General features: G+C 37.5%; 1 protein-coding gene across 4 annotated transcripts in view; it reads left to right on the forward strand.

Moving 5' to 3' along the window:
- The window catches only part of PDGFC (platelet derived growth factor C), a 172,661-nt gene that overhangs the window by 81,029 nt on the left and 70,800 nt on the right, over nucleotides 1-20,832 (forward strand). For 2 of the 4 annotated variants that reach the window (XM_029076783.2, XM_029076784.2), the window contains one exon: nucleotides 18,130-18,325. In XM_029076783.2, coding sequence (XP_028932616.1) covers nucleotides 18,130-18,325 — 196 coding nt within the window. Of the gene's footprint in view, nucleotides 1-8,915; nucleotides 9,060-9,363; nucleotides 9,425-18,129; nucleotides 18,326-20,832 lie in introns of those variants that run through there. The other 2 variants (XM_007673057.3, XM_029076785.1) reach the window with 2 other exon arrangements.

A 20,832-nucleotide genomic window follows, 5' to 3' on the forward strand; every position in this document is an offset into this window, starting at 1 on the left:
CAAGTTTAGGCCAGTCTATTTCCTTCAGAATTACTATCAGATCATTCTAAATGTAACCACCTTTTGTAATTCTTTGGATGATTTTGTATCCTTTTGAAATGAAAGAGTTTCCTCAGGGGATCAGAAGTGAGTTTGACTCCAGCTTGGAATTCTAGAGAAGCAGCGTGGCTCAGTGGAAAGAGCACAGGCTAGGGACTCAGAGGGAATGGGTTCAAATTCTGGATTTGCCGCTTGTCAGCTCTGTAGCATTGGGCAAGTCATTTCATTTCTCTGTGCCTCAGTTATCTCAACTGTAAAATGGGGATGAAGACTGTGAGCCTCACGAGGGACAACCTGATTACCCTGTATCTACCCCAGCAGTTAGAACAGTGCTCAGCACATAGTAAGTGCTTAACAAATCCCAACGTTATTATTATTATTATTATCATTATCAGTGCATCCTGATCTAGGCTAGCATACACTCTACCTACTATCTTACCCTGATTCACTCCAGCAATGTTGGGTAATGGATCAGGTAGGTTTCCTTCAACTAGTATGCATTTTCTGTTTGCTTGCAACTAGTTTCATAATCTCGAAGTAATTTTGATCAGTTTTAGTGTTACCTCTTGTCTGCATCCACTGTCATAGCCCTAAGAGTAACCTTAGAATCTAGGTGAATTTTTCAGGACAGCTAAGTTTGTTCAGCATTTGGGTAGTCCTGATCTGCTGACTATGTCAAGTGCTTTTGTGAAAATAAGTGAACAAAGTACAGAGACACTTTTCTTATATGTCACCCACTAAGAGTTTATCTGTTCTGCATGATTTGTTCTGGAATCTCATTGTGCTTCAGGTAGTTCACAGTGATCCTCAGTATACATAACTGATTTATGGATTATTCCTCAGTAGTCTGCTCAGAATGACTCTGGTTGGCTGTCTTGCCAGCAGTGGTGAGCTGGAAGATTGCCCATTAGTTTCCATAGTCAGGTCTCTCTCCTTTCTTTTTGAAGATGCAGATGCCTAAGGATTATGTCCCCTCCATACTATGAGAATGCCAACAGGTTCAGGTGCTTTCCTCTTTTCGGCTCTGATCCCCAATTGGGTTAAGAGCTGCATCCAACCAGATTATCTTGTTTTGCGCCACAGTGTTCAATAGGGTGCTTAAGATATAGTATACATGTCACAAATGCACAATTATTTTTTATTATTTTTCATTTTCATGTCTTTGACAGAAGTCATTTCCTTAAAGGTAGAGACTAAGCAGTGAAAGGCAGTCTTCCTGGAAATGGAAAATATATTCAGGGGTTCATTATGTCTTTTTTGCCGGCCGTGTAAGATTGCCTTTGAGTGTGTAATGAGAGTGGTTGGTTAGATGAGGGTGATTCAGATTTGTGTAATAATGTGTATGGCCCATAGAGATCTTTAATCTCCGGAACTCTAAATCTTTGGTGTCCCACCAGTGGCCACACATTCCTTCTCTTGATTGGCATGTTCCATGACACATTTTTATAGGTAGACATTTCATTATATTAGGGGAAGCAGTGTGGCTCAGTGGAAAGAGCCTCGGCTTTGGAGTCAGAGGTCATGGGTTCGACTCCCGGCTCTACCACTTGTCAGCTGTGTGACTGTGGGCAAGTCACTGAACTTCTCTGTGCCTCAGTTAAGTCATCTGTAAAATGGGGATTAACTGTGAGCCTCACGTGGGATGACCTAATAATAATAATGTTGATATTTATTAAGCACTTACTATGTGCCAAGCACTGTTTTAAGTGCTGGGGTAGACACAGGGGAATCAGGTTGTCCCACGTGGGGCTCACAGTCTTAATCTCCATTTTACAGATGAGGGAACTCAGGCACCGAGAAGTGAAGTGATTTGCCCAAAGTCACACAGCTGACAAGTGGCCGAGCTGGGATTTGAACCCATGACCTCTGACTCCAAAGCCCGTGCTCTTTTGACTGAGCCACGCTGCTTACCCTGTATCTCCCCCAGCGCTTAGAACAGTGCTCTGCACATAGTAAGTGCTTAACAAATACCAACATCATCATTATTTTTATTATTGTAATATGGAGAACTGGCGGGTCCTGTTGGTACGTTTTCTGTTTGGTTGCAACTAGTTTCATAATCTCTAAGTCATTTTGATCATTATTCTGATCAAATTATTCTGATCTGATTCTGTGGCTATTATGATAGTGGCTGCAAATAAGAGTTTTGCATCCACTATCATAATAGCCACAGAATCATTTTTTTGGGCTGTAAGATTTTTGTTAGGTTTTTGGCAACATGTAGTTAGCCCTTGTGCATTTTCCTTTCTCTTTTATGATATTTTTCTTATTCATACTGTCTAATATGCTTTTAAATTTGCTAAAATTGGACCTTAAAATTAAAAATTTATCCTTAAATTATATTAACTGCCTTGTATTTCCCTTAGATCAACTAAATTCATGGATGTCTTTTGGGTAAAAATCTGGTGACAGTAATTGTGAATCCTGTGGTTGTGTATTTACATAGGTCACCTATTTAAATCTCAAAAATGTAGTTGCCCTGTTGTCATTTCCATCATTTTTGTTTACACATATAATATAGGTAATTGATTTACAGATTGCCCTTGAATTTTCATTAATCTTCAGAAAGAATCATTCCATCTTCTAAATATCCTTTTGTAATATAGTTTTTTTTTGTCTAAAGTTAGAGTGTATGTGATTCTCCACTTGTCTTGGTTTCTGTATTTGGTACCTCTAGTTCTGTAATGCTGGCCTTGTATTCCAAAAAACCTCACATTCATGGCAGTCAGTATCATAATACACCTCAGTTGATGCCATACGTATGTAAAAAAAACATTTTTTTCCGACACTTAGTCATGTCATATTCAGAAAGATGTGGCTGTTGGAGGATTTTTTTCATAATTTTTTAAACAACATATAATAGCAAGTTAACCTGACTTAAAAAATGTATTTACTTTGAAATGTAGTACATGATTTTGAGTGCTTCACTGTCTATTGTAGATTTATTGAAATGGCTTTTGAAGCACAAAATCAGGAATGATTTAGTAGGGAAGGCATCCTAAATGAACCATTTGGATTATATTATGATCATATATAGCAGTGCTTAAAATAGCAAGCTTGTATTCTTAATTCTCTCATGTTGTTCTTAGGAGCTGTTTATTCAAGTTCAAATGTCTTACAGACCATAGACTTCAGGTGTTCATTAATATACTTCCTCAACAAGTTCTGTACCCTGGAATTGAAACTTTAGTGAAAAGATTGCAAACTTTGTTGGGTTGGGATTGTCTCTATTTTTTTGCTAAATTGTACTTTCCAAGTGCTTAGTACAGTGCTCTGCACATAGTGTGCACTCAGTAAGCACGATAGAATGGATGAATGCAAATTTTGTTTTGCCATTGACTGGCTTTCACTTAAGTGACAAACTACACTTTATCCTGCTTCAGATTTTAGGTTTAGATATAATAATAAGAAAAGGATGAATATTCTTGAAGGTTGTAGAGTGTTTAAGATCATGAATGTACTGATCAGAGTCTTTTTGAAATAGCAAAATCTTTCCCCATTCTCTCCGTTGAGAACCCTTGTTTCAATCTGCATCATTTATGATTTGCAGGCAATAACTTCGTAGACCAGAACAGCTAAATGAATCAAGTTTTCTTTTTCTTTACTATTTTGAGGGTTGAATTCCCTTTTATTCTAGTGTTGTCCCAAGTACTGAGTGCCACTCTAATACTTTCTGAGTTTGTCTTATATATATATATAACGACCAACTCTGCTTCCGTTACTGCCATTCATCTTCCTTTTATTGGTGGTGTTTGCTAGTGTGTTCTCCCAACATTACTCCTTGAAAGCAGATTAAATCTGCTATTCTGCCCTCCATGTATCGAAGCAGCAGCTGTTACTGAAAAGCTTTCTGCTATTGGGACATATAGTTTCCTACCCACATATACTTACTTAAACATTGCACACAAAAGAAAGATCCTATCAAGGAAAATTACCATTTTGTTTGCCAACAGCATTATCTCTGTTTGCAGTCCAGAAGAAAACATTCCAAATAGTTGGTATTGACCCTCTCCAACTTTAATAGTCTGTATTTTCTTTGTGCATTCCATCTTTTCTTTTAACAGTTTTCTTATACAGGACAACTTTAAAAATGCTCCGGTGAGATGCCTGTCATTATACAGTTCATTGAGAAGTTATATAGATGTATATGCATATACACATATTCCTGTATAATATAGATTTCTTAAACTGAAGTATAAACTTCATATGCTGTATTATCAGATAGCAATTAAAATCTATTCATTAACCTTTAAGATAGTTTTAATATCCTAGCATTCTTGAATTTTAGTAATCCATTGTGTCAGGCTGTGTTATCTTGATAGATGTGGACTCCTTTAATTTTCTCTTTTCAAGAGACATAATATGACAGCAGAATAGGATTTTTGGAGTCCAATTCAAATTGTGTTTATTAAATTGATTGTCACACACAAGGAAAAATGTGTGCAGTAGTCTGTAAGAGAGACCACTTCTGTACTCAAGTGGCCCATTATCTCAGAATATGTAAGTGTGTGTATATTTAGAAAGAGAGAGAGAGATAGCAAGAGTAGGCAAATGACTGCTTGTACATGAAAATAAGTTCTTCAAGTATGAAGATGTCTCTGACTTTGGAGTAATCTGTAATAAAAGCAAATATTTCACATAGGGAAGCAGCATGGTGTAGTGAGTAGAGCAAGGGTCTGGGAGTTAGAAGGTCATCGGTTCCAATTCCGCTCCTCCACCTGTCTGCTGTGTGGCCTTGGGCAAGTCACTTCACTTCTCTGAGCCTGTTATCTCATCTGTAAAATGGGGATTAAGATTGTGAGCCTTATGTGGGACTGGGACTGTGTCCAGCCCAATTTGCTTGTATCCACCTCAGAACTTAATACAGTGCTTGACACATAGGTGCTTAATGAATACCATAATTATTATAATTACTATTATAGCATATTTTTATTTGTTTTGACTGTAGAGCCCATTAGAAAATGTAGTTAAAAATAATTCAATAATAAATGAAAGAGGAAGAAAAGTGAAGACATGAATGTTATAGGGATCAAAGGAAGGAAGCAGAATATTAGAGGAGAAAGATGTAAAAATAAAGCCTGGAGGGGAAGAAGCAAATTGTAGGAAGATTTTCATTGATATTTCCATTAGATGTAATCTTATAATATGTAGCTAGCACTGTTATTCTGGTACGTCCACCAAAATACTGTAGAAATTATTGGCAGAAAAATTTAAATGACTCTCTGAAGGGACACCCCCCAACACCCTCCCCACAACCCCTCGGCCAAATAACTTACATGTCTATTTGCTTCTATTCAGCTTAGACTGTGAACCCCATGCGAGACAGGGATGGTGTCCAAATTGTTTCTTATATTTACCCCAGCACTTAGAACGGTGCTTTACACGTACTGAACATATACGGATTTATGTCACAAATTCTATAATAGTGTGAATATCTTTATTCAAGATGACTTATATTTCAGTCCTTGATTCAGGATGTCCATAACATATACAATAATTTATTTTACATTAATAATCTACCAATTTTAGAAGGTTGGCTTTCCTTCCATTTTGACCCTCAGTCTCAAGATATGCGTGCTATAGAGGAAAAAATGTTTGGTGTTTTAACAATGGAATGTTGGGATCAATGACTCTGGGTTCTAATTCCAATACAAAATGTTTGAGGCCAGCCTTTTATTTGCAGACTTCCCCATCTATAAAATTAGCGTAATATTTCCCTTGAACCTCATGTAGTTGATATTTGATGAAATAAGTAATCTTGTATGAAAATCTTGTAAGAGAGAAAATTCCTTAGTAGGATTGTGACTGTACTAGTTGCATTCTCTTTGAGATTATGAACTGAGGAGATTTTTATGGACAAGGTTGAAAGGTGTATCAAAGTGTGTTCTCGAGCTGTGTCTCAAGCAAGGGATAATTTTGTGAGCATTTAAAAATAAAGTCTCATCTCTGTCACAACTTTCTATGACTTTCCTATTGTTCGTTGTTAGAAATCAGTTTAGAAGAATGGTATCTAATAATTCTGAGTGAAAATATATATCTGCATGAAGAAAAGTCTATCATGTGCAGCTCTTTTTATTTTTAATATATTACCTTTCTGTTCTTCATATAAATGTGGAGAAATACTTGATGGAAGATGGAAAGAGTACAATTGAGTCTTATTCTAATGGTGTTCCTTGCATTTACAGTTCTTGTCAACCAAAAGCTTTTTAAAGATACGTCTTGACAGGTTGGAAAATTGACATTCCTGCTGGCTGAATATAGCTTTGAAAATATTAGCACCTGTTTTGTTTCATGAAAAAAGTATATATATTAAGAACGCAGATGTATACGTTGAGCTATATAGTTATGTGATATTAACACGTTAAACTTTTGTTTCTGTGTATAAAGGTTAGGACTGCATGAAGTCAACTGGCATTTAAGGGCAGAAAATTCTAATAATTTTGGATCTCAGATTCATCCGTGGCATGAACTCCTTGTTCCCATGGCCATTTTGCACTCTTCTTCGTTCACCAAAATGAGCTCCATGGCTTATGCAGTGGTTTAATGACCTCACTGACCATTTGTTCTAAAACCAGATTATCTGCTCTTTATAATGGAAAGCTCCCCTTTGGAAATTCAGAGACCGCCCTTTTCCTGTAAACAATTGGCCCCAAGGAATAGAGCCTGTGCCACAATATGAGGAAGCATGAAGCTTTCTTTTCTAGTAGGAGCAATTTACAAAAGATGAAAGGGTTTTAGACACTATTTTGGGAAATAGTATCTCAGTGTTACTATGAAAAACTTTGTACATTTCAATTTGATGAACAATATAGTATGGTTAATTGTGTAATCATGCAGTATTACTTTTACATGAAGTAATACCACTTCAAATTTTATAGTGCTTTTCTCATGACAAACATTATTGGCTATATTTTATATTCACTGCCTGTTCCAGAGAGTTATAGCATCAAGGCAGCTGGCTTCATTGTGCCCCAAATTTGGAAATGAGGCTCTATTTACAGAAAATAGTTTTTCTTCAAAGCATCACACTTCCAAATGAACTCTCTAAAATCAGTCATGAAAGAGTTTCTTTATTGCTTGTGTTTTGGAAATGTTTATAAATATTCACAGCCATCTTTCCACATTTTATTACTGTTTTCTGATTTTTCTTTCCATTCTGGGAAAACATTTTCAAAACCAGTAATCATTTAGTCTGCTCTAAAAGTCTGTAGTTATTTTACCAAGATTATGGTGATTTTAACAGCATCACCATGAAAGAAAAATCAGTTTTACTCCTATTTTTCAAATTACTATTATAGCGGGGGAGGGAGTGATGCCATTTTAAAAATTGGAGCTTAATCCCAGAAAAGTGAAACCGAAGTTGATATGGTTTAAAATAATCTGTACCCTACATCTGTAAAATTTCTTCTCCCAGTGTGAGATCATAACGTCTATATTCCACAGTGGTAGGTGTCTTCTAGTATCATTATACTGTTGGGCTGTTTTCATGTGAGTTAAGTGGTCCTGACTAATTCTACTCAAGATCGTATCATGTTTCCAAATTCAGATCCACCATTTAGACTCAGATTTCTTTGCTTTTTCATTCAGTCAGTCAGTCATATTTATTGAGCACTTACTGTGCAAAGCACTGTACCACTCAGGGATTTTTCTAAAGTGAGGCAATATGAGACTGTGCCACATATGACTACTGTTTCTATTTTGGTGCTTAGCAGAGTGTTTGGCACATAGTGTACCCTTAACAAATACCATAATCACTTTTACTGCCATCATCAGACATATTTTGAAAAGCACATCATCAAGCAAATTATATACAATTTCCAGTTTGATATTGCTTGATCATCCAGTGAGATACAAGAGAAAGCAAAGGACTAGAATATAAATCTGTTAGAGGCCATGTTAAGTCAACCCTATCAGTCTTCTGTCAGTGGGAGAGCATTTCAACAAGTGGAATGAGGTAACCTCCAGTAAATCCATAGATATGAAAAACCAATTGAAATTTTCAGCATATTTGTTACTGGTGGACTCCTAGTGATAAAACTACTGACATTAAGAAGCCAGAAAAGCCTCTCAGTTTCCTAGATTATTGAAATAATTGTCAAGCATCCTGACAGTTATGAATATGAAATTTTCTTGCCAAGAAGGACATGGAAGCGGTAAATCCTGTCTCAGTGGTGCTAAATAATTTCAGATAGGCAAGCACAGTGCTCAACTGGTTACTAATTAGTGAAAGAAAAATTCCTTGAGATTTTGATTTAAGGCTTTGTGGTTGTAACTAGTAGGTAGACATTTATATTTGGTAAGCTTAAATCAAACTAGAATAGGTACTTATTACAAGGCCTTTGGGTTTCTCAAAGGAGTGGGAATCAGCTAGTTTGGATGATCCGATGGTTCAACAGTTGTCATCATCTTGGTTTCAGAGAGTGAGAGTCATTATCATCTAATGGGATTCAGTTGTGTTTAATTGCCCCTTTTTAGCAAGCTGAAAATGTCAGGAGACTATTTTTTTTTTTTTTACAAGTCACTCTACACTTCACCAAAATGGAGAAGTGATAGGCAATTTCTATTAGTAAGTCTCAAGAAAACCATCTGTAGTGAGCATCACTTTAAAGAATGAAATAATAGCATTCATGGTCTTTGACAGAAATATTTTCTGTCATCTCTTCTAATGCCTGCCTTAATTTCGAAAGAATCATCTGGTTTATCTACAGAGTGGCAAATTTTGACTTTATGAACACTTGATATGTCTGACTTTGGAGAACTTGAAATCAGCTGGACTGAATCAACTTCTTCACGTTGCATATCACAGATAAGAAGAGCCTAGATTACCACTGGAAAACAGCCTAGATTCATTCTAATCAACATAGAGGCATCACCAAAGGAAGGGGAAGCTCATCCCATAATGCTTGAAAACAGAAAGCCATTTACATCCTTGACAAGCAAGTGCCTTCTAATCCAGAACAAAGATGAGTCATTCCAGTAGATGCTGATTTTTCATGGGTAATGTAAAAGTATTTGTGGGGGTAAGTGACGGTAACAGTTATGGAGGTGGAACGTGAATATGGAGAGAATGAGTCACAAACAAGTTAATGTTCTATCTTTTTTTTTTCTATGCCAGCCTAGACTCCTTATCAGTGATTAGTGCAAATGAAAGTAAAGTTCAAATTTGAGTCAATATCTTTCTTTACAACTTTTTGTGTGGTTTTTCAATTACTCAAATTTGCTATTTCTGAAGTCAGAGGTGAAGAATCTGAACCCTTAGACTCTTATAGGCTAGGGTTTGAGATCACCAATAGACTCAATTGTACTATCTCCATCTGCTGGCAGGGAGGAACTATACCCAGGCATCTGGACTGGCATAGAACAAAGAAGAGAGAACATTTAAAAGGTAAGAAACATCTTTTTCAACAATTCAGAATTCAAAAACAATGTGTGTTTTTTTTCCTCATCTTACACTCCTGTATTTGGAGGGGAATTCAGGCAGCTGACCTTAGGCAGGATGTTTTATTTCCTCTTCAGTGATATCTTAGGCTGGGTGGTGAATTTGCTTTTATCATAACAAGGTTTAGAAGTCATAAGTGTGGACTCGATGTCATCTTAATACTGTAATGTATCTTCTGTCCTTGATTTTTCTAGCTTTCTCTCTTAGCCATTCATTTTCTAAATTTCAGTAGTGTTCACATCTCCAGCCATTTATCATATCAATTAAAGATATGCAGGAATTCCTCTAATTATATTACTGACATACTAAATGTGTTCATATTATTTAGCTTTAACTCTGAAAATTATTATTTCTGTAATGTTTGTCACACTGTAAGCATTTGATATCACAGAAGATTGTTCAAATTTTGCCTCTGCCTTTACAGTCTTAAGGAATATTCTTTAGACTCTGCTATACAGGCTTTGGGTGATGTCATGTTTCAACCAATTTGCATTGTTGCATGGGTGAAAGATAGGTGATGTCTTGGTGAAGGTTAAAGAAATGATGAATAACGATGGATGTCAGCTTCATGATTTATAGATACTTTGAGGCTTGGTTTCTTGAGAAGGATATAGTCTTTTATGCATGGAACTTTTCTTTTTCCGTTCATGGACAGTAGATGAATCAAATGATTTCATTTGCTGAAAAATAAAAATCTGATGATTATTTTGTATTTAAATAGAGATTCCACAGTGTTCAATTAGAGGTCCTCATTGTTCAGGCTGGATTTTAGTATTTTGAAATAGGCTGAGTAAGATCAACTCTCTTACCAGAAATTCTTTCTAGAGTTCTGGTTCCTTTTAAAGTTTGTAATTAATGCCCCTTAAACTCATCACACCTTGTCACATATCCTTTACCAATTTGAAAATAACTCTCCATTTCATGGAACAGAGAGCTTCATATTTGGATGGTTGGTATATTCTTAACTGCAGGACTGGATTATATTATAGTATTATATTATAGTATTATAGTCACTTGCGGGGAGGCTGTAGTCAGCAGATCCATTTGAGATCCTTGGATTACTTGTCAACAGTAGAGAAAGCTGTTAAGGAACAAGTTTCATAGATTCTTCTGAACAAGTGATCCATATGGTTACACTGGGGATACCCAAGTAGTTTAAATTCTTTAGGAACCAAGAAAGAAAACCAGCCCAGTGAAGTTGGCATAATCCACCTCAGTTAGCGTTGCACAGTCAGGCGCAACTAACACAGACATTCCATATAGACTGTAAGCTTCTTCTGGGCAGGGATTGTATCTAGCAACACTAGGTATTGTACTTTCCCAAGCACTTAATTCCATGCTTTGCAGTGAGTACCATGATTGATTCTCTCATCAGTCAAGACCCAGTTTTCCAAGCCTTCAATTTCCTGGAGTGATGTTGCATGATGAAATGCATCCAGCTCACTCCAACTCCATTTGCTCCTTCATTGAGAAGAAGCATAGCTTAGTGGATAGAGCATGGCCCTGGGAGTGAGAAGGATCTGGGTTTTAATCCTGGATCTGCCACTGGTCTGCTCTGTGACCTTGGAAAAGTCACTTCACTTCTCTCTACCACAGTTACCTCTTCTGTAAAGTGAGGGTTAAGCCCAGGGGTAGATACAAGATAATCATGCCAGACAGAGAACCAGTTTCACATGGGCTTCACAGTCTTAGTAGGGCAGAGGTGCTTTTCCATCTGTGTCTGCAGTTCATCTTCTAGTCAAGTTGCTTCCTCGAGTCAGTTATTCTCTCCATACTATGGCCTGTCCCCAAGGAAGTTAGAATCTTGGAAAAACAGCCAAGAAGAATAAATCCACTGTAAGCTTCTTGTGAGCAGGGAACTTGTCTACCATATCTACATTGTCTACAGTATTATATTGTACTCCTCAAGCACTTAGTAAAGCACTCTGCACACAGTAAGTGCTCAATCAATGGATTCATTAATGGATTGGATTCTAGCTCTTTGTAGTATACCTTAGAAACCAAACATGCAGGATGCCAGAATAAGTAATAGTGGAGTGAATAACTTTTATAAAACTTCATATTTCTGTTACCAAATTTAGATTCCTTGGAATGCCTGTGAACGTGGTTTTGGAGTGGGAGATGATCACTTTAGAAAAATGTGCTGTTCTCTTGATTTGCCTGATATAAGAAACTTGGAAATGTGAATATTTGAGTGGGTTTTTCATGTGGTTTGCCCTTTGGAAACTGCTTTAGGTAATGCTTTATCTACGTTTCACAGGACATTTTCTGGGTAGCTCTCCGTCTTTATAGTTGTGATTACAGGGATGGATTTTAAGCTTTAATAAATGGAGAATAAAAATTAGAGGGGTATTGTACCACTATGAAAATAGGTGGAAGTCATTATCACCACATATATATTATCAAATGTGATATGTGATGTTATTCCTAATTTAAAACCAAGGGCTGAGTTAAGAATAAATGAAATATAAGGTCATGAGTAGGTTGCAAGGAAGACAGAGAATGGATATGTGAATTAGGGAGAAAAAATCCTCTTCACAGTACGTGTAAGTGACTCTCCTTGTCCATCCTCCCCCTGTCCTATCTCCTATAGTCATTTCCTTTTCCCTCAACAGTTGAGAAGCAGAATATCCTAATGGAAAGAGGATGACTTGGAAGTCAGAGGTCTTCGGTTCAAATCCCGGCCTTTTTGGTTGCCTGCTGAGTGACTTGGGGCAAGTTACTTAACTTCTCTGTACCTCAGTTTCCACATCTGTTAAATGAGAATTAAACACCAACTGTTCTTTCCCTCCGCACCCCTGTCCCCATTAGTCTGCTAACTTGCTAACCCCATATGAGATAGGGACTGTGTCCGACTGGATTATCTTTTACCTACCCTAGCACTTGGTTCAGTGCTTGGCACAAAGTGAACACTTAACGAATACCATCATCGTTTCTTGATTGTGCATCCTGATAATTTGTCCCTTACATCTAGTTCAGACATGTAGTATTTTGATGCAGTGATAGAACCTGAAAATATACAGGGAACAAAGAAAAGCAAGGTGGGTAGTTAGATTAATTCACTCAGTAATATATTTATTGAGTGTCTATGTACAGAACACTTAATAAAGGGAAGCACAGTAGAATTAGTAAACATGAGTGTACAATCCAGCGAGACTGAAGAAAGCAATCAACAGAAGCAGACCAATCCTCGGTTCTCTCTGTGAAACTGATGCTCTCTCACATTCCCAAAGCCCTCTGTATGCTTCCTTCTATTCCACAAAATCTTTTTGTATTTTAAAGCTGCTGATCTAAATCTGGCTGTTAGACATTCCTGCTGGGAAACCAAGTCTGAATCTCCCCTTATAACCGTTTAATCTTCAATACAAACACATCCATAGCAACTATATATTTGCACTCATTTTTAGGACTGGCTCTATAGATAATTTGAATGGAGTAGGGAAAATCTCTTTTGAGGTTCTTAATACAGAACATGCAGAAACGTTTGTAGACATACTTACATGGACATGGGCTTGAAGAGCAATATTGAAATTAAAAGTTCTACTTTAATAGAGCAGTCACTTAAAAAATCAACTAGACATTAAAGTATTTTCATCACGTACCTTAACCCAAGTCTCATATTCAGAGATGACTCCCTTAGAATTACCAAGGTTGAAAATTTAGCCTGTTGCTAGGTTTTAGATAATTTCCAGTTTCCTATAATTGATCAATCTTTAACTGAAATCAATTCTGTTGTGATTGCTTTGCCAGATAGCTGATAAAAGTGAAGTTATGATATTGTTTTAATGTTCCCCGAAGATACAATTCACTAAATTTCCTCAGTCATCTGTTCAATAGTTCTAATCTGTAACCTTTTACTCTCATTAATTGGCGTTTTGGTTGGTATTGATTTTTTTTCTTAGCCATTTTCTTCATTGCTATTCTTTTACTTTTAACTCACGCACACACCTCCATTATTCATGCATCTACAAGGAGAAAGAAACTCAGTGTTCTCAATTTTGTTCTGCTATTGGGAGCTAACAACATTGACATTTTCTTCTTTTGCTAAGTTATTTTTGGTAAATGTAGTGTGAAATCACTAGGTAAGGTAAATTGTGCCTCAGCTTAGTTAGCAGTGTTTTTTGTGAGAGAAAGCTTTCTACATCTAGAATTTTCACCTGATCTATTTCTGCAATAAATACTAAGAAGCAGTATGGCCAAATGGGAAAAGCCCAGGCTCAGGAGTCAGAAAACCTCAGTTTTAATCTTGATTCTGTCTCTTGTCTCCTGTGTTACCTTAGGTGAGTAACTTCTCCGTGCCTCAGTACCCTCATGTGCAAAATTGGGATACAATCCCTGTTTTCCCTCGTACTTAGTGTGATCCCCAAGTGAGACCAGATAATTTTTTATCTACTCCAGTACTTAGTAGATAGTAGAGTGCTTGGCACATAAGCAGTGTGGCTCAGTGGAAAGAGCCCGGGCTTTGGAGTCAGAGGTCATTAGTTCGACTCCCGGCTCTGCCACTTGTCAGCTGTGTGACTGTGGGCAAGTCACTTAACTACTCTGTGCCTCAGTTACCTCATCTGTAAAATGGGGATTAACTTTGAGCCTCACGTGGGACAACCTGATTACCTTGTATCTACCCCAGCGCTTAGAACAGTGCGCTGCACACAGTAGGCGCTTAACAAATACCAACATTATTATTAGTAAGCATTTAACAATTACTGTTGTTATTATCATTTATTATACCAGATATCCAATAGAGACTGGTAGCTTCTCTTTCCAGTTCCTTTAGTTCCAGCTTAATTATGGTACTTGTTAAGCATTTAAGCAGTGTCAAGCATTGTTCTAAGTGCTGGGGTTCCCCTATTGCACATGTGACTCAGTTTAAGTAGGAGGGAGTAGGATTTAATCCTCATTTTACAGATGAGGAAACTGAGGCACAAAGTGAAGTGACTTGCTCACATAGACCAGTGGCAGAGCTAGGATTAGAAACCAGGTCTGTGACTACCAGGCCCTGTGTGTGGTCTTGGGCAAGTGACTTAACTTCTCTGGGCCTCAGTTACTTTATCTGTAAAATGGGGATTGAGATCGTGAGCCCCATTTGGGACAGTGTCCAACCTGATTTGCTTGTATCCACCCCAGTGCGTAGTACAGTGCCTGGCACATAGTAAGTGCTTAACAAATGCCATGATTATTATTATTAGACTATGCTGCTGCTTGGTAGTTATTGCAGAATAGTTTGACCTCTTTAACCCCTTTGCTCCAAGTGAGTAAGGAAGAGCCATAATGAAGAATGACCAACGGGTAACATTTAGAGATGACTGCTCGGAACTTGGTTTAACAGTGCTTGGTACTTATTAAGCACTTTATAAGGATTATAATTAACAGAATGCATTAATATTATTTTAGAATGTTGTTAGAGTGGGCCTGAAAGCAGAGCTTGCTGGCCAGCTTTTCGCAATCTATGACTTTCACTCAGTCCTATGTCCCCAGTGGGGAAGATGCAGAAAAAAGTTCAGGCACTGTCTCTGTCCCACAAGAATTTATGATTGAGTTTGGGCAGGATGGACACCCAGAAAAAGGAACTGTTATTGGTGGGAGCTAATAAGAAAAACACCATTCAGAAATCAAAACAAGATAAAGACAGTGGGAAAACAGGATTCTGGGTGAGGATTCCTCAGGCATCTCATCCCACCAGACCACAGTCCTCGACATTCTAATAATTCAACTGGTTGGGAATGTAGGCCTCTGAGGTTTCTGCTTCCCCTTCAGGGCAGGCCTGGGCACTCCTAACTATAATAATAATTGTGGTATTTATTAAGTGCTTACTCTGTACCAGGCACTTTGCTAAGTGCTGGGGTAGATACAAGTAAATTGGGTTGCACACAGTCCCTGTCCCATGTGGGGCTCACGATTTCAATCCCCATTTTTCAGTCGAGGCGACACAGCAGACAAGTGGCACATCCGGGATTAGAACCCATGACCCGTTTTCCCACTATGTGAGGACCCTAGGTAATCTCAGGACTAACACTTCAGTCAGAACAGTAGTAAGGTGAGCATGGGAAAGACTTCAGGCAGCCAGCTAGCACACCTGGTAGCTGCTCCTACCTCCCCTCTCTCCCACCCTTGATCACCCTGCCATCTACTTTGACAAAATCAAAGTCATCAGGAGTCAGCTCCCTACTCATCTCCCCCCTTACATGTCTAGCTCCTTCTCTCTCCCCAGTCCACTATCCTGCCCTTCTTGCCTGTTCCTTAATACAAGATTTTCAAAATTTGAGCTCACTGATTGTATAATTCTACCCCAGAGTTTGAAGATGGCACTACTAAAGGTGAGATTTTTATCAGTGATTGAATGACTAACAATCCATTCTAAACCACAGAACTTTACATTTTAGTGAGTGTGTATGTGCACAAAGGGATTTCTATAATGCAAGGTTGATTGTTTTTAAATCTGATTAGCACTTGGAGTAACAGGGTTTATTTTTGAATTTTGAAAAATTCATTATCTCGAGACTTCACCTGAAAGATCATAGTAAAGAGTTCTGGTATGATCTTTTTTACTACTTATTGTCCCATTTTTAATTTTTGATTACAGCCTTCATTATTTTGGTTGTGTACAAGACTTTGGCAGTCAGCTGCAAATCATATGTGCCTGCTGGCAAACCCACAGAGAATTCTGCATGAGTCTTTTGTGAGCAGCAATTCAACTTGAAAGAACATTTACAGTTCCTGTACCACAAATAAAGGACAGGGTTTTTTTTAGCCTTTAAATTATATTGAATTATAGACTAATGGAATTCAGGATTAGAAAAAAGTAGTATAGTAAACACAGTTTAAGTACAAACATTCTAAAGGTCACCCTTAAACTAAGAATCTAAAAATAGTATTGAGATAATCAAGGCCTGCAATTTACTGGGCTGTAGACAACAGACAAATGTTGCTTTGTTTGAATCTTTCATGGCCATTTATATCACCAAGGCATTTATAAAAAGAAAAAATGAATATGTCAATTGTAGAATTTTAATCCTATATGCTATAGGAAATAATTTCAATCTCTAAGCCAGAAGAACTGTGTGGTAACTTCCTGAAGCTTTTGCATTTTCTAGGCAAACAGCTTTATAGGAACTTGGGAAAAAATTCCTTATTCTGCTGTGTTGAATTAGGTAGATATTCGGGTTTAAATAAAATAACTATGCAGGCTTAAAATGACCACCTGTATGACAAATTGATTTTAGACATTGATGAATATGTTCTCAAGGAGTTGGCAGGTGTTGGGGCATCTTGAAGATTTGATTCCAAAATCATGAGGAAAATTTCACAAGCTTAATACAGCACTGTAACAGATGAGCAGGACTCCCAAGTACTTAATACAGTGTTCTGTACCCAGAAAGCACTCAGTGAATACCATTGATTGATTTGATTGTCTTATCTGTAGATAGTGCATAAGAAACTCCATTCATCCATTCTTTGCATTTCTTAATGTTTGTACCAAACTCAGGCTTGATTGTGGCAACTATGATTGGGAAGGTTTTGATAGAGTTTTCAGGGGATTTAAATAAATAAATCTTCTTTTGTAAAAACAAAAACATTGAACAATGGCATCATGTTGGATGCTTCACTGAAAATAAAGTAGGGTGGTCTCTGGGAAAGACAACTGCAAAGTTGCCTTTTAATTTGACTTTCCATTATTTTAAAAGTAGAAAAGAAATTCCTATGGTTCAGTGACAGCCACATGTTATGGAGAGTTATGAAGAGAAAAACATTGCAATTCTAATAGAGTTTATGTGAAATATAAATACCCTGTTTCTTCAGCTGATTGCTTTCTGGATCCCCGTAGAGCGAGAAGCTTGAGGAACCCTCCACTGTCCTGGGCAGTTGGATCCCCTCAGCCAAGGGGGAAACTCTCCTTCCAGAAGGCAGAGATTTCCAAACTGCCACCCAATTCTTCACTGAGATACTTGCGGAATTTCACTTTCTAATTGTCAGCTTTTAAAATACCAGAATATGATTAAAACATTATCTAAGTTATATTGTAATTGAATTTCAATATGGCTCAAATCTGGATGCATTCATTTAAAAACAGAGGTAGTAAGAAATTTGTGATTTGATGCAGAACTCCACACTTCCCTAAATTCAACAGTGTGTTTAACTCAGATAAGGCATCGAGGCAGTCAGTTAGTGGCAGTGACTAAGCTTTTGGGAGAGTACACTATGTCAGAGTTGGTAGAACTGTTCTCTTCCCACAAATTTGTTCGAATTAAAAAAAAGTCCCCTATTATAATTGTGTTTTGAAAGGTGCACTTTCTCTAATACCACTAAACAATTATGTATTAATCAGTCCAGCTTATAGAAATATAGAAGACGCACAGAGGTAAGGCGCCTACATAAGGTAGTCCATGTGCTTTATATATTCCTCAGTAGGATTAGAGTCAGGTCCTAGCATTTTATAAATGGCTTAATCATTATTTTTTCATAGCAACCCCAGTGATATTCTTGTTTTTTTGTCTGAGTGAATATTATTCAGTTCTTTTGGGAGAGAGAGAAGGGAGAGGGAGATCCTGAGAACCCTTCTAATTCAGAATATATACCTCAGTAAATGAAAAAGCACTAATTTGAATAATGCTTTACTGAATGTGTCTGTTTTTGTATGTGTATCTTTGCTATAGGAGTACAAGATCCCCAGCATGAGAGGATCATTACTGTGTCCACTAATGGAAGTATTCACAGTCCCAAGTTCCCTCACACATACCCACGCAACATGGTCCTGGTGTGGAGATTAGTAGCAGTAGAGGAGAATGTGAGGATACAACTTACTTTTGATGAAAGGTTTGGGCTTGAAGACCCAGAAGATGACATATGCAAGTAAGTTATTCTTGCTTAGCCAGAGTGAAGTTCAAAGAAGGGATGACAGCTTTGATGACTGACTGTTGTTCTTTCTGTAAACCAGAGCATATCAGGCCTGTATTTTGATGTTGTTTTTATAAGTGACATCTTTGTCCTGTCTCTCTGTTCATTTAAGAAAAGGGTCACTTACACTTAAAAGACTATGTCTGATGTGGACATTTTAAAAATATGAAAGTATATATGTGCCTACACTCACACACACCTATTCGTTTTAAAGCCCATCATAAAGGCACTTGCTGCAATTACGCTTTGCCAGGTGGGGTTTTATTACATTGATTTTCAAAAGGCACCCATCTGGCTTATTTCACGTGAGCAGAAGACCACCTCCCATATGCTATACAAATATTAGTCTTATATGTGAATGCGGTTGTCAAGGGTGGGTGGTCTCTCTGCATGAAGATTTTCACTTCATTGGCAGTTGTTTATCATGGACATATTTTACATGGGCTTCTTTTCATCAGTCTTTATTTTCCAACTTAAATAGTTGGATTAAAGCAACTTTGAGAATTTTCTTTTGATATAATTGTGGAGATTATTTGACCTCAGTGAAATATATTATTTTACTTGGTACAATTCCTATGTGTTGTATAATATCAAGTGATCCTCCAGTCATCTCTTACGTCTTTATTAGCTACAATATGTGATTGTATATTTCATCCTTTCTTGTTTTTTCATCTATAATAATAATAACTGTGGAATTAAGCGCTTACTGTGTGCCTAGCACTGTTTTAAGCACAGGGATAGACACAAGGGAATTAGGTCAGACATAGTCCCTGTCCCACATGGGGCTCACAGTCTTAATCCTCATTTTGCAGTTGAGGTATTTGAGGCACAGGGAAGTAAAATGACTTACCCAAGGTTACAGTAGACTAGTGGCAGAATCAGAATTAGCACCCAGGTCCTTCTGACTCCCAGGCTCATGCTGAATCCACTAGGCCATGCTAAAAGTGAGGTACTTCCAATTTTCCAACCTACTTATAAAATTACAAAGCCCAAGAGCTAAAATACAAATGTCTTAGCTAGGATGCGTGAGGGTAGCCAAGAAACAATTAGTCAGGAATCACATAGGACAGTTGGGAACACTTTTCACACACCTGAGGCACTGTAGGTTTGAGTTGGTCCCTGGTGACCTCAGTGGACCTATTCTGGAAAAAAGAAGGAAAACAAACGGTTTGGAAGGCAGGAGCTGTTGAATTCAGTTTTTAAATTTGATATTATAACAGTATTCTAAATCATGATGTGATGGAAATGCATCATAGGATACTTACAGAAAATGAAAAAAAGTCAATAAAGGCCATGGGAAAAGTTTCTGCACTCCCCAGATATTTTGAAAGCACAAAGAGGAAAACTGATTACTTGAAAAAGAAAAACAATTAAGAGCATTACTATTTACAAAGTTCTATCTAAGTTGGACTCTGGAACCAAATCCACAAAATACATTAAAAAATCACAGATAAAATAATTTGAGAACAATGTAAAATCTAAATGCCCAATTCTAAGAGATAAAACTAATGACCGGTACATTTTTAGTTAAATCTATCAAAAAACCCACTTTATTACAAAATCGGAGTTATGGGGAGAAAGCAAAGAAAGAAAGAACTCAGTTAAATTAAAATCCACAACTTCTGTTTTTCTTCATTGAGTTTTCAAATTAGATGGTTTCTGAGCAGGGAAGGATCTAGGAGAGGTTCCAAGGGCATCAGGCTCCTGGGTGATATGGAATATTTTGAAACTTCCATGGACTTTTGAGAGCAGAAGGGAAAGAGAGAGAGAGCACAAAGGACACTTAGCAAGCATGCAACTGATGATTTGGTCCAGCGTATACTCCTTGCAGATTGTGTTGTAAGAATGTTGATTGCTTTATTTGTTTTACCAGTAACCTGGGATTTTCCAAAGTGATATTGGACTGAAACAACCAATGAATACTTCTCTAGTTTCATTTCCAAGTTTTATAGAAAGGGAGTATTATTTTTGTAAGTCGTCTCCTATGTTCATGTGTTTCCTCTGATTTTCACATCTCTTTCAAAAGGCCATTCCCAATTAACTCCTCTTTTCCCCTGCTTATCTAAATCAGTCATATTTATTGACTGCATACTATTTACAGAGCACCATACACAGCTTGGGCAAGTACAATATAACAGAGTTGGTAGATCATGGGTTTGAATCTCGGCTCTGCCACTTGTCAGCTGTGTGACTGTGGGCAAGTCACTTAACTTCTCTGTGCCTCAGTTCCCTCATCTGTAAAATGGGGATTAAGACTGTGAGCCCCACGTGGGACAACCTGATTCCCCTGTGTCTACCCCAGCGCTTAGAACAGTGCTCTGCACATAGTAAGCGCTTAACAAATACCAACATTATTATTTTTATTGTTAGACATGTCCCAGCCCACAAAGAATTTATACTCCAGAAGGAAGAAAGATGTGTGTATAAGTACTGTGAGGCTGAGGGTGGGGTGAAGATCGAGT

Source organism: Ornithorhynchus anatinus, chromosome 12 (genome assembly GCF_004115215.2).
Source record: "Ornithorhynchus anatinus isolate Pmale09 chromosome 12, mOrnAna1.pri.v4, whole genome shotgun sequence".
Classification (NCBI taxonomy): domain Eukaryota; kingdom Metazoa; phylum Chordata; class Mammalia; order Monotremata; family Ornithorhynchidae; genus Ornithorhynchus; species Ornithorhynchus anatinus.